The 15,526-nt window shown below is 42.4% G+C and overlaps 1 protein-coding gene across 1 annotated transcript in view; it reads right to left on the bottom strand.

Moving 5' to 3' along the window:
- Positions 1-8,760, bottom strand: part of ngfrb (nerve growth factor receptor b) — a 77,059-nt gene extending 68,299 nt beyond the window's left edge. Inside the window, exon 1 of the mRNA XM_034193726.1 lies at positions 8,421-8,760. Coding sequence (XP_034049617.1) covers positions 8,421-8,456 — 36 coding nt within the window. The 5' untranslated portion in view covers positions 8,457-8,760. The remainder of the gene's footprint in view (positions 1-8,420) is intronic.
- Positions 8,761-15,526: the final 6,766 nt, after the last annotated feature.

Here is a 15,526-nt window from a genome sequence, read left to right as displayed (position 1 = left end):
GAATATTTAAAACAACAAATCGGTATCCCACCTGCGGAACACATTTAAACTTGAACTCACAGCAAATATAAGATTTTATTCAGCTTATGTACTTAACGAAACATACAAATTGTGGAAAAATCTGCATTTTTGCTCTTTTGTGAAGCAGTGATTAACCACTGCTCAGCATTCCACGCCCAACCTGAACTTTCACCTCCTGTAGTAAGCCTCACCTTAACCGCAAGCTTTACCGGAACCTACTGGAACCTTAATTTTAACCCTGTATATAAAATAAGCATCCCTTCAATTAATACATCAATCAGACAGGCCTGGATTATGTTGTCTGTGCATACATTGTTGAGTGTTGCATCTTAGTGGCTGAGATGTTTCTGCACCTCTATAAAAAGAGATAACCGCTTTCAGATAAACGACAGGCATGTAACTGGTATTGGTATTATATAAAGCCATTTATTTTGTGCTTTTTTAGGTTTAATGGATGAGAATCATTGCACCTGCATACTGTCACTACATAATAAAACCAAGCACACGGTTTCATCCAAGTACAACACGTAGTGCACATTGCTGCTACATTAAATATGCACAAAACAAAATGTATAAAAAGTGAAGCACTGTGAATACTTCCGGATGCACTGTAGTTGGCCATAAGTCCATCCTTAGCTGCTTTGGGTGGTTTATTTGCCTCAGCAATGCAGTGTATTTCCCTTTGCTTGTGTTCATTACCAGTGGCTAACATGTCTTATGGTGTTCCTCAAGGTTTAGTTTTGAGCCCTGTTTTGGTCTCATCAAAAATTTATCTGGTATGTAATGTTGGAAATATCCAATTATATATTTCTTTTGTGCTTAATAATGGTCTAAACCGTCAACTCTTTCAAAGTGGTCAAAGTACATAAACATGACAGATACTGTCTTACAACTCAATGCAGCTAAACACATAGTATATCTATGCGTATGTTATATTGCTCTTAGCTGTCATGGAATTTCAGTGCTTGTTTGAGGAGGTGTGCTGCTTGAGTACACAGACTGATATTCTTTGATATATTTTAAGTGTGTCTCACATCATATTTAAGGAGTTGAAATAGGATGACAGAAGGTCTGACCTGAACAACTACAGTCTGACAGAAAGCCATACACATGTTTTCATACAGCATATCCTGGTTAAGACAGAACACCTGGCACCTCCAGGCTCGCGTTGTGTGGGAGTAAATGTCCATATCACTCATCAGGATGTATGCACCAGTACATCTGTGTTTATGTCAGACTTTTTTGTCACTTTCAGCATGAAATCATGTCAAATCTAATCTCTCTCACTCTTAGCTTTGTATCTCCTTAAAGCTCTAAAGTAAATCTTGACAAACACCCTCTGACATCTGTCTTTCATTCTATAGAGATATGTGATTGTTATTAGACCATTGTTTCTATATTAGGACAAGATGTTCCACTTTTTGTTGACTTATTTCTTGCTGCCAGCATGATTTATAATAAATACAGATATATCAGGTCAAATTTTTTTCTTGGACTTTTGCACAATAGGACCTCACGTTGATCTGGTACTGTAATACTTATAGTCTTCTGCAGTAAATAGTAAATAAATGGACTGCATTTATATAGGGCTTTTCCATCTGCATCAGACGCTCAAAGCGCTTTACAAATAATGCCTAACATTCACCCCGATGTGACGGTGCTGCCATACAAGGCGCTCACTACACACCGGGAGCAATAGGGGATTAAAGACCTTGCCCAAGGGCCCTTAGTGATTTTCCAGTCCGGCTGGAATTTGAACCAAGGATCTTCTGGTCTCAAGCCCAACGCCTAAACCACTAGACCATCACCTCCCCCCAGTAGTAATACTCACTAATAATGCAACCCTAGTATTAGCGTACCACGCTAACACTGTCATAAAGCGCCTTGGGGCAACTGTTTGTTGTGATTTGGCACTATATAAAAAAATTGATTGATTGATTGATTGATATGTAACATGCCGTATGCAAATATTGGCTGTACATTGAACTCATAGCTAATTCTGCCACTTTTGAGCACTGATAACATGAAAGTCAAGTATTGTACAACATTCTTGACAAACTAGTCAACATCTTGACTAGTTTTCTCTTTATATAGTCTTTGAAGGATTATGTCAAACTACTTCACAGATTCTCACCAAATTTTCAGCACGGATACATACTAGACCATGGAAGACTCCATTAATTTTTGGAGGTGATCTGGATCCAATTGTGGATTCTGGATCAAGATTTATCTTTATATACGCTTTGAAGGATTACGTCAAAACTACTTCAGGGATTCTCACCACATTTGCACCACAGATGGATATTAAGGCAAGGAAGACTCCATTAAATTTTGGAGGTGATCCAGATATGGATCTGGATTCTGGATCATGATTTCCCTTTATGGATTCTCACCAAATTTGCACCACAGATAGATAATAGTGCATGGAAGACTCCACTGAATTTTGGTGGCGATCCAAATCTGGATTGATGGACGTCAGAAATCTCTGATTGCTCTTGTTACATCATATTTTGGGGGCCTGAGTGGTGGTTCTAATCATGCTTTTGCTTTGATGTGGGCAATAAAAATTATGACCCCCTTATTTGCTCAGTAATCATGGATTAATGACCTAACCCCATAAAGATACCGATAGCTGGAAAAAATCCTAACAAAGTTATCATCCACAATTACATCACACAATAATTTCTCTCATCCAAATACCGGCGCGCGCACACATACACACACACACACACCTTACGTGAATTGACTGAACAATTAACTGCACAGAAAGCCGTTACAGGTATGTGTAATAAAATGCTCATTAAATTAATTAATTAAATAATAATTACAACAGGTCTTCACAGAAACATCTGCTACTCAACTGCAGTGACAAAACACCAGCTGTCACTCAAAGGGGCCACACCCCTAATGTGTTTGGATAACTGGGCATTCATGAACGTGATACTGAAGGTCCATTTTTATTACAGCAGACTTCAGAATATATGAGTTTTTAAAACATTTTGTATTTTAACAGGGCAAAATGCTCTAACACTAATATGTGACACAGCTCGTTAATATAATATGATAATGGACCATTTTTGACACTACTTAAGTTGCTGCTTAATTGTCTCAAAGACCAGCAGCAGCAAAAGAGCTTCAGAACTAACCTGAATTTACAAGTTTTATAGACAATTACCCAAGAAATCATATTGGTTTCCCAGAAAAAAGTGGACATTTTGACAGACTGTGATGAAATACGCTGAAATAAAATGAAATTTGCAATAAATCTTGTAGCCAAAATGCAAATGTTTAACAGTATAAAGTTGCAAAAACCACATTAACAGCAGAAGCTTCACAGTACATTGCATTTTTTTAAGTTGATCTAAAGTATTTTTTTTTCAGTATAGGAGACGGCTTTTTAGTCTACATTTTAATTTCTCACACAGTCACATGGTCAGCATAATTCAGTCTTCTCTTTTACCACTTAATTTACTCTTGACTGAAAGATAGCATAATGATAAATGTATGGAAAATTTTAACTTTTATCAGTCCATATGATCACGGATTCATCATAAATTGTGACATGTGAACGTTCAGTTTCGTGCAGAACGCTGCTGACATGAGAAAATACTTTGCAAATCATCACGTCCCCTCAGGCACCTCCAAGTCAGCTGGCACATAATCCGACTGTGCGCACGCACATGCAAATATCTTTGGGTGTGTTTATGTGTGTTTTATACACACGCTACATGTCTTGTTGGTGTTGTGGCCCGTTCACTTTCAGTTCTCTTCAGTTATCCGCACTGATGGTTGTCGGCAATGCTTAAACGTCTAACATAAACTGATTTTTGCAACACACCTCATGATATATTTTGGAATTTACAACAGAAATATCAATGCAACACTTTGTTTTTCATCCCATTATTCATGAACTGAAGTAAAAGACCAAAGATTTTTTCTATGCACTGCGATCTGCAATAATTATGCACTTTAAAATCAAACATGTTGTTCTTCTAATATGACTCTAATCAACTTAACATGACAAATTATACTTTTCACTTTATTTAGGCACCTTTATTTTTGAGTTGAAACATGTTTGATTTTACAGTGTGCTGTTTAATCGGCATCTGGATATGCCACACTTCCAAGGTGAATGGATTACTTTAGGAAACACAAATTTTAACAAATGTGCGAGCAAAATTTGAAAGACACAAGATTTTTGCATGCATAGAAGAAGACTTACATCTTTCACTCGATCTCATGAAAAAAGGGGATTGAAAACAAAAGTATTGCTTTTCCATTTTTGTTGGATACACATGAAGAACGAACGTCTTTGATTGTGGATTTGGATAAGTGCAAAGATACAATCAAAATCTTGCTGAATACATATGAAATTGTTAATTTCCCTTTAAGGATTCATACATTAGTAGAGGATTTACTGTTGTGTTCTCCAAGGAGTTACAGCAGGCCTGTTGTTTTTCTGACTGTTAGCAGGATTACACCAAAATCGGTTCAGTCACTAGGGTCCTTAGCAATGAGGCATCTGCAGGCTGGTTAGGGAAGAGTTCATTTGATTTTGGTGATGTTTCAGATCCAACTTAAAAAGATAAATCGTATTTTTTTTCCTTATAATATCACAAAGTTGGGAAAATAGAACTGTGATCGCACCGTGGAGGTATTAATGATTGATTGTTATTACCGTGGGTGGCACGGTGTCTTAGTGGTTAGCACTGTTGCCTCACAGCGAGAAGGTCATGGGTTCAATTCCCGTGGCCTTTCTGTGTGGAGTTTGCATGTTCTCCCCGTGTTTGCGTGGGTTTCCTCCGGGTGCTCTGGTTTCCTCCCACATCCAAAGACATGCGGGTTAGGTGGATTGGAATCTTTAAATTGTCCATAGGTGTGCGTGTGGGTGTGTCTGTGTTTGTTTGTCTGTTTGTGGCCCTGCGACAGACTGGCGTCCTGTCCTGGGTGTACCCCGCCTCACGCCCTATGACTGCTGGGATAGACTCTGGCCCCCCGCGACCCTTAATTGGACTAAGCAGTTGAAGATGAATTAATGAATGACTGTTATTACCACAGTGGAGGTATATGTGGTCTCCGAATACTCTGAATTGACTGCTGTTGACCAAAGCAGAATAAACTCTGAAGTGGATTACATTATCTTCAACCAAATGCTTCAAAACTTGCTCAGAGTGCTGATGGACAATGAACAGGCCGGGGATTAGAGTAGCTGTAGTTCCCTGGGTTCCAGTTTGTGGGTGTTTTAAATCCATTTATAATCACACAGTCGGTCCACTCTAGGGTGGGACACTATGGGAATGCAACCCCCAGCCCTGTCCACCACCAATAATTTCAGTAGCCCCTAACTCCACCCAAAAAAGTGACATTTGTGAAAAAAAATCCTATATTTCTACTTGTGTAAAACAAGATGCTACTTTATTTTTCTTTTTTTTTTCCTGTTTGGTTAGGGGTGCTAGTATGGATATAAACGGATTTCTCAAATGACTCCTGGTGACATTTTCAGAACATTCAGAAAAGACTCAAGACCAATAGTGCCACCTAAAGGAAAGCAGCATCTCTCCTGCTGATGTTGTTCATTATTAGCTGTGTAGTGTTTCTACTGTTCCACTTGCAGTGTTTCCCAAATTTTCCAAACCTTCATTTGTGTCCTGTCATCAGAGTAGTTGTTATGACAATAATGAGTAATATAGCTCACCTCAGCTGCTAATCAATACCATCATCTGTGGCTAATGACAGCCACAAAGAGTCAGCCACAGTTACCAAGACTTTATATGCTAGCACTAGCCACTAATGTATGACAGCAGGCATTAAAGCTAAGCTATGACAATAATGCTAACTCTTATTAAGGACACCGTTAGCATCACCCCCTAAATATTTGTGTTAGCCATTATTAATGTCAGCCACTGTCTGTCATAATTAGCATGATATTATATGCTAACAATAGACAATAATGTGTGACAGCATGCGCTAAATCTAAGCTATGAAAGTAATGTTAACTGTTTGGGAACTGTTAGCATCGACCACTATACATTTGTGTTATCTGTGGTTAATATCAGCCACAAAGTGTCGGTCATAGTTAGCGTGACTTCTTATTTTAACGTCAGCTGTTAAAGCATGACACAGCATGCGCTAAAGCTAATGAACGGTTAGGGTTTTCATGCTATGAACACTTTGTCCTCTCAGTCATTAATGCCTCAGTTATTAATGGGTTTCAGTTTCACTTCATTTTCATTTATATCGTGCCAAATCACAACAAAGTTGCCTCAAGGCGCTTCACACAAGTACGATCTAACCTTACCATTTTTTGACTGCAAAAAATGTTTAGTTATTTCTGTTTGGTGTGAACTTTTGTCGCCTCTCCCACTCGGCCCAGTACTTTTTATTTTTCATGCTAGCAATAGCCACTAATGTACGACAGCGCGCACTAAAGCTAAACTATGACAATAATGTTAACTCTTAAGGACACAGCATCAGCTGATAAATGTTTGTGTTAGCCATTGTTAATTTCAGCCACTGTGTGTCATAATTAGCATGATATTATATGCTAACAATAGACAATAATGTGTGACAGCATGCGCTAATTCTCAGTTATGAAAGTTGCTAACTGTTTGGGACATAGTTAGCATCGACCACTATACATTTGTGTTATCTGTGGGTAATATCAGCCACAAAGTGTCGGTCATAGTTAGCGTGATTTCTTATTTTAATGTCATGCTGTTAAAGCATGACACATCATGCGCTAAAGCTAATGAACTGTTAGCGCTTTCATCCTATGAACACTTTGTCCTCTCAGTAATTAATGACTCAGGTATTAACGGGTTTGACTGCAAAAAATATTGAGATATTTCTGTTTACTGTGAACTTTTGGCGCCTCTTCCACTTGGCCGGCACTTTTTATTCTTCACATGCAAGTTACGCAACAAACAATCAAAGTGTAAATCAAATCCTTCACCGCCTGCTTGCCCTGATCTACCCCCCTTGTACACCGCACACACACACACACACACACACACACACACACACACACACACACACACACACACACACACACACACACACACACACACACACACACACACACCCTCTGGCATGCATGTGTTGGTTCGCGCATAAACAGCCTCACAGGTGAACTAACCTGTTCCCAAATGACTGACTGACACTTTTGAAATGACTCCAACCGCCAATGTTTGGCTTCCGTTTGTTTTACACTTTAGTTCTTAGCTCCATGTGAGTGTGCACACAACACCAAAAGACCAAAAAGGGAGGACTGGAATTAGAGGGTAATGATCAGAGCAAATCGCTGGTCTAATGACTAAAAGGATACGCATCACAAAGCAAGTTGCAGCTCGACTTGCACATTTCCTGTAATTGGTTTCTAAAAGGGAGTTTCGGGGGTTGTGCATGAGTAAGTGAGCCTGCCTGAAACTACAGCAAAGAAGCAAGGCATGAAATCTACACAGAGCATCTGGGCACATAACTTTGGAGCTCCAACCAATCTTCCTAATGCCCCAGTCAATTTGGAGTTGTAGGCACTTAACCTTTGGACCTGTGCCGTCAGCGCTTGTTAAGCCATTAGAGTCCCACCACGCTGGCCCTCTCAGATCACACGCCTAATTTAAATTCAGCCGATGGATCTCGATCTGCCGCGGGATGAACCGGCGGCAATGACATTATGGCTAATGCCTTCGCAAACGATGCTGAATCATCACCTCTTATGGGGCGAGGGGAAGAGACAGACAGATGGAGGACAGGAAGAGTGAGCATGGGAGGGGGCGATTGGGGGAGATCAGAAAAGGAGGCACAGGCCTTGACAAACCCGCTGCACTGTGCAGTCCCGTCCTTTCAAACAGAACACAGCAGAAACCTTTCTATCCTGGGACACTGGCCCTTGAGCCTGGAGATAAATCAGAAAGGCAGCCTGCAAAGATGCAGAGCTTCCACCATCCTGTCAAGATGTGATGAAGTCTCTTCTGCAAAGGCTTCCAGATGTTTGTTTTTTTTAAACAAAGTCTACTTGACCTGATGAAGATGCTGTTAAGTGGTGACTGGCTCACATCTATTACCACCTGCTTTTCTGTGAGGCCACACACTTATTGTCCTGTTGTCTGTGGGCCCACATGTAACCGAGAAGGGTGGAACTATAGATCCAGCCTGAATGGCTGCTGCATAAAGCAGAGCTGCTTTAGGACAGGTGCAGCTCTTCCAAAGACCCGCAGCAACATCACACACACAGAGGACATATGGATCACTCTAAATTTAAAATCCTATATTATGTTACTGCATGGAAAACTGCGCTGTGTGCGAGTGGGAACTTTTTACAGCTTTATCACACAATTGCGTAATTGCGCAGATGAAGCCAAGCGAAAGATTCCATTAAAAGACTTCGAGAGGTTACTCACGGCGCAAAGCAGCACTGTCACGAAAATAGAACCCATCACGTGCCTCCTTCCAGGACAGACAGATGCACCGCCAGAGGATGGAAGCGGTGCTCAGTGGATTTTTGCAAGTGCCATCGCTGCGTCCTGCGCGCACGCGTCTGTCCTTAATTTGGGTCAGATCACTGCACGAAAGAAAAAATTAATAATAAAATAAAATAAAAATATTGTCCGAGTCGCTTGGAAGTGTTATCAGGGAGGAAAATTCCCCCAGCAAACACAAACACACACAAAAAGCTTCAGTCCGATGAGTCGGTGAACGTTTTGGCTGAAGTTGGTTCGCTGGATGATCAGTGCGCTTTTCTTCACTGCGCTCAAATGACAAGCGCAAAGCTTAGCGGCTTCAGTTCAGGAGACATCTTCCTGTCCACGCCCACTAAACACACACACACACACACACACACACACACACACACACACACACACACACACACACACACACACACACACACACACACACACACACACACACACACACACACACACGCTATGTTGTCAGTGTTAAAGGGGTCATGTTGTATACATTTTTAGCCCACTGATATACAGCAGGTCACCAGGGGCTTCAAACAGTGTGTGTGAAAAGAAACACACACACACCTTTAACCACACATGGGCTCCAGACTGTGTTTACACACACTCTAAAAACTGTTTCATGGGGTTACTTTTTTATAACTCAAATTGAGGATTTTCAGCATGAAAAAGGGTTTTTATGTTCACATGTAAGTTGATAACTTTCAAAATGTTGGTACAAGATGTTCAGAGTTTAAAAAAAAACAGCTGGACATAAGCTGGCAATGAATGAATGAACAGTTTGATCATACAACTGGAACTGCAAAATGTATCTTACAATGACGACTTAGATGACTTTCCTGCAAAATTCTAGGGTAACAATTTGCATAGACATTTCTGAGTAGAATGGGGTAAAATAAAGAAGTTAGAATAACTTAAATAAGTTGACTACTTAACAGCAATAAACCTTTTAACTGAGTTGCTTCAACTTACATGTTTTGTCTGTTGCACATGCCCCCTTTCGGTTTTCTGTGTGTGTGGTTCGCCTGTCGTTAGTGTGGGTCCCATGTGTGTGTGGTTTCTCCATCGTCTGTCATTTGTGTGGGTCCTGTTTATGAATGTGTGCATGTGTGTATGTGGTCCATATGTGAGTCTCGTGTGTGTGTGTGTGTGTGTGTGTGTGTGTGTGTGTGTGTGTGTGTGTGTGTGTGTGTGTGGGCATGTCTCCCAGTCCATCCCATCTCGGTGTTTGTGCTCCTGTCCTGTCTCTGTGTTCCCCCATCCTCAGTTCTCCAGGTCTATGTGGTTTTTGTTCATCTGTGTCGTTATCAAGGTTGGGTAGGATTACTTTGAAAGAATACATGTGGATTACATGTATGTATGTACATACATTTGGATTACATGTAATCTGATTACTTTTGGGTTACATTTCAAAGTAATCCTACCCAACCCTGGTCGTTATACAGCTTTCTGTGATATGTCACCTCACACTGTTCTTTATTTGTTTCTTGCCTTTGTCTCTTGGGTTGTCATTTGATCAGTGTTGTGTGATTTTTGCACCTGTTACTCATTAGTTCTGCTTTTAAGCCGCGCCCGTTCGTCTACCATTTGTTGGTCAGTTAACATCCATTCATGTGCCGTAGTGTTATGTCTCGTAGTCTGTCCTGTGTTCCTTATGTACAGTATTCTTTGTGTCCTGGCTGCCTGCTTATTTAGAGTTCTATTTGACTTTGATGGAGCTCAGATTGGAACACATCTCATGGCATTTAGTCAGTAACGGCTGGGTTGGAATTACTTTTGAAAAGTTCCATGCATTGTTACCTTTTTTTTAGTTGAGCTAATGTATTTCTTTTAGAATGGGTTTGTCAGAAAAAGTCAAGCTTAATGTGGTGAACTGGAAATGCAGAATTGATGGAATTCAATGTAAAACAAAGCAGTCAGTGTCACAGAGCCTATATTTTGTGCAACAACAGCTTCTACAGCAAAAATGTGGACGAGTAGGTGGATGACTGGGTTAGTCCTTCCTAATCAACTTGTGCTAGCTATAACTCAAAAAAAGTAAATGCTGTCATCTTATAACTCAATACATTAAAAGAGCACATCATGAGGACGAAATGGCTAGAGGGTGGTTAACTTTGATACCACATCAACTGGGAAAAAAAATAACTATTTTATGCATCTTCATGTGAGCATTGTCAAACCAATTATGCTAGCAACCATGATTCCTACTATGTGAATATAAATATGAAACAACATATACAGTAGACCTGAAAAGTAAAACTGGAACTGAAGGATGGATAGAATGTGTGGCTGGGGATGAGATCAGAATATTTTATCTGTCCTGCAAATTAGTGATAACAAACTAGAAATATTGTTTCATGGTGTTTTGAGGCCTTTTCAACCTACAAACCTGATTCTGACCTGTTCAATGCTGACACTTGCTGGATGGTTCTGGAATGTGCATCCATAGCGAAGTATGAATTAAAGGCTTCTGTCAGCATGGGTTAGATTTTTAAATTTTATTTTATTATTTAATTTTTGTAAATCTGTTTGGGCCTGTGTGTGTGATTTTATTTTTATTTTTTGCCTGGCTCAGTCATAATTCTCAATAATAATCATTACAATTCTGTTCATTTGCTAGTCTAAATGAAACAGGCACTTTAAGATTTGTCTGGTTCCCAGGCTTATGATTTTTGGCTATATGGATAATTTATTTGAAAGGAACTGTTTCAGTTTAATTTTCGGTTTATTTTATTTCAGTTGCCATACTCATTCAAGAACAGAAAACAAATAAATTACTAAATAAAATTAAACAAAAACAGGAAAATACATAAAATAATTAAAAAACAAAACAAAAACAAACAAACAAACAAAAAACTGGATATAAACTGCTGCTGGCCACGTCTGTCTCATGCAGCACACAAAACATCAGATATGGACTTCTGTGGAAAGAGTATGTGTCAGACATCCAAATCCAGATTAAATATTGCTTACAGTAGGATTGTTTCTTCATGCACAGTCATCAAACTGTACCACTGAGGATAATTAAAGCCGATCATATTCATCTGTAAGAGGTAGCTAATGCTGTGTTGTCCTAATGGCAACTCCCAGATGGGAAATCAGCCTCATAAAATCCAGTATAATGGAGTCCATCCCCTCCAAATTCTCAACACGATTACTCAAACACAATAAATGCTATCATGCTGTGAATCTCCAAATTAAAAGCGCATGCAATGAAGTTAAACTTTTTAAAATTTGGTTTACTTTGATGAAACAGATCAACAGAGAAAGCAAGTTTTCTATTCTTACTTAATACGCCATGTACCTGTCTGCCATCTGCTGGATATGTTCGGGCTTGTTGCAGACAATAATCTTGTCTCCACATGCATGATGGAAATTAGGAGCAGGTGCTGCTTTTATTTTATCAACAAATGTGTGGTTGAGTGTTGCATGAAATGAGCTTGTTTGTCAGTTTATTTCATTATAAAAAGCCACCAAGCTCACACCGTTTTGTGCTTGTGCACAATATGACTCCTTTAAAATAATGTAGCATACATTGTGTTAAAGCTACAGTCTGTAGGATTTTGTGTCTGTCGATGAGGTTGCAAATTGCATTATCCCTCAAGTGACCAAGCTATTTTAGCAATTTATATATCATCAAATATAAAAGAACCAGTGACTAGAAAATATGGTAATACTTTAACACAAATCTCAGTGAACCCATCAATCATCATTTGTGACAATCTTGAGCTATTTTCATCCTCACTCTGGGCTTCAAGAATCAATGTGGATAGGAAGGCTCATGAAAACACATCAATTCATTGTTGCAGCTGGTAATTATACACTAACGAACAGTATGATGATGAATCCTATATTATAATTTTGCTGATAAATGCCCCAAAATTACACACAATGTAGCTTTAATACAACTATATTTGGGGTCATATGGGGAAAAAAGAGTAGCTGACCTGGAATAAACCTCATTGTCAAATACTGGCTCTGTACTGTATGTTACAAAGCGTGATCTGTCAGCAGCCGAGGACTTTCCAGAGCCTAAAAATGGTTCTTTTCACATGTTTTTGCAGATTATTCAGCTATCAAAGATAGATAAATCATTGTTTTTGCTGGAAACACTGTTACCTTTGTTGAAAAAGAAGAGATTGTTGGGAAATCGTGGCACCTGGGGCGTTGTGATGCCAAGCAACGGGTCCTGAGCTCTGATCATAACCACACAAACCGCGATGGTGTTTCTTGGGTTTTACAAGTTAATACGCTACAAAAATCACACTTGCACATATGCACACAAACAGAATATGACTTTTTCCTTTTTAAATGGAGTGTTGGACTAGTTGGTGCGCTTGAAGAAGGATATGAAATCATTAATGAGAAAAAAAACATTTAAAATTTGTATTGATGATTGACTTTTTTTTGTCTACATGTTCTTGTTGTTGTCAGGGTAACGGTGAAGGTTTCAGCAAAAGCCCAACTTTTGTTTACATGTGAAAGAGATAAGAAACCAAAGTAAAGGAAGATTTAGTACACATGCATGTACATGATGGCAATTAATGTTGATTTGTTCAAGCTGTATTAATGCATTTGGATTTTGGTAGATAAATTTACTGTATTAATGTCATCAAACATAGAATTTTAATGGTGATAATTACTGATCATCATGAGAAAACACAAATTAAATTACATTTTCAGAACAAACTCAGCAGCACAACAGAGCAAGCAGTTTCTAAAACAAAAGATTTGTTGGGAAAGTGTCGGTACACGGACCCACAACAGGGGGCGCAAAGGAACGGACAATGGAGTAGGTCAAATAACAACACTTTACTGTTGTGAATGTGCACATCAAATACAACAGATTACAACAATAGATCAGAATCAATCCACAAAGGTGTCGTGTGGGCAGGCTCGAAGATAGGAGACACCTGTCCAAAGCAGAACCGGAACCACACGATTTCCTCCGCCACCAGACCCCGGGAATACTGGAGCCGCCAAGTCCCGAACTCCCAGGTGGCCACTGCCTCCGCGTGTCGGACCTGGTACTGCTGGCGAGGAACAAAAACACAATTAAAGGTGGGCGCGTTTGCACCCAGTAATCCACACGGCAGGAAAGCTACCTCCACCTCTCGTTGGAAAAAAGGTCTGTTATCACTCACAAAAGGTTACTGTCAAGCAGTCAGCTGAGAATATTACCTTCCAGGTAGAACGATATCTCGGCAAAGAGGTGGAGACGTCGTCCTGCTGATGTACCCCTGCTGATTGGTAACAGCTGTTGCAGGTGATGCGTGACAGCTGTCACCCTAGCTGCTCCTGTGAGGCGGCTGTGCCCTCTGGTGCCTGGAGCCCGCACTCCAGGCAGGGCGCCCTCTGGTGGTGGGCCAGCAGTACCTCCTCTTCTGGCGGCCCACACAACAGGACCCCCCCCTCAACGGGCGCCTCCTGGCGCCCGACCAGGCTTGTCCGGGTGGCGGCGGTAGAAATCGGCCAGGAGGGCCGGGTCCAGGATGAAGCTCCTCTTCACCCAGGAGCGTTCTTCAGGGCCGTACCCCTCCCAGTCCACCAAATACTGGAAGCCCCGGCCCATCCTACGGACATCCAAAAGCCGGCGTACAGTCCAAGCCGGCTCGCCATCGATGATCCGGGCAGGAGGCGGCGCCGGACCCGGAGTACAGAGGGGTGAGGAGTGATGAGGTTTAATCCGGGACACATGAAACACAGGATGGATCCGCAGTGAGGCCGGCAGCCGAAGCCTCACTGCGGCTGGACTGATGACCTTCAGGATCTTGAATGGGCCGATGTAACGGTCCTGTAACTTGGGGGAGTCCACTTGGAGGGGGATGTCCTTTGTGGATAACCACACCTCCTGCCCAGGCCGATACGCAGGGGCCGGGGTCCGCCGACGGTCTGCATGGGCTTTTGCCCTCGTCCGGGCCTTTAGCAAAGCAGAACGGGCGGCACGCCACACCCGACGGCACTTCTGCAGGTGGGCCTGGACCGAGGGCACACCGACCTCTCCCTCAACCACCGGAAACAACGGGGGCTGATACCCCAGACATACCTCAAAAGGGGAGAGGCCGGTGGCTGAAGACACCTGGCTGTTATGGGCATACTCGATCCAGGCCAAATGGGTACTCCAGGCCGCCGGGTGTGCGGCAGTTACGCAGCGCAAGGCCTGCTCCACCTCCTGGTTTACCCGTTCTGCTTGCCCGTTGGTCTGAGGGTGGTACCCGGACGAGAGACTCACCGTGGCCCCCAGTTCCCGGCAGAAGCTCCTCCAGACTTGCGAGGAGAACTGGGGACCGCGATCGGAGACGATGTCTGTTGGAATCCCATGCAGCCGGACGATGTGGTGGACCAGGAGGTCCGCTGTCTCCTGGGCTGTTGGGAGCTTCGGGAGGGCCACGAAGTGGGCTGCCTTGGAGAATCGGTCCACTATCGTGAGGATGGTGGTGTTACCCTGGGACGGCGGGAGGCCCGTGACAAAATCCAGGCCGATGTGGGACCAGGGGCGATGAGGCACGGGCAGCGGCTGGAGTAAACCTGATGCCCGGCGATGGTCAGCCTTGCCCCTGGCGCAGGTGGTGCAGGCCTGGATATAATCCCGGACGTCGGCCTCTAGGGACGCCCACCAGAAGCGCTGCCGGACAACTGCCACGGTTCTTCGCACCCCTGGATGACAGGAGAGCTTGGAGCCGTGACAGAAGTCCAGGACTGCAGCCCTAGCTTCTGGTGGGACGTATAGTTTGTTCTTCGGCCCAGTTCCGGGGTCCGGGCTTCGTGCCAGGGCCTCCCGGACGGTTCTCTCTACGTCCCAGGTGAGGGTGGCCACGATAGTGGACTCCGGGATGATGGGTTCCGGTGGATCCGACAACTCCGCTTTGACTTCATCTTCATGTACCCGGGACAAGGCATCCGATCTCTGGTTCTTGGTCCCGGGACGGTAGGTGATCCGGAAGTCAAAACGGCCGAAGAACAGTGACCAGCGGGCTTGCCTGGGGTTCAGCCGCTTGGCGGTCCTGATATACTCCAGGTTCCGGTGGTCAGTGAAAACC

Source organism: Thalassophryne amazonica, chromosome 18 (genome assembly GCF_902500255.1).
Source record: "Thalassophryne amazonica chromosome 18, fThaAma1.1, whole genome shotgun sequence".
Lineage (NCBI taxonomy): Eukaryota > Metazoa > Chordata > Actinopteri > Batrachoidiformes > Batrachoididae > Thalassophryne > Thalassophryne amazonica.
Note: the sequence above shows the minus strand (reverse complement) of the source record. Positions and strands in the feature narration are given on the sequence as shown.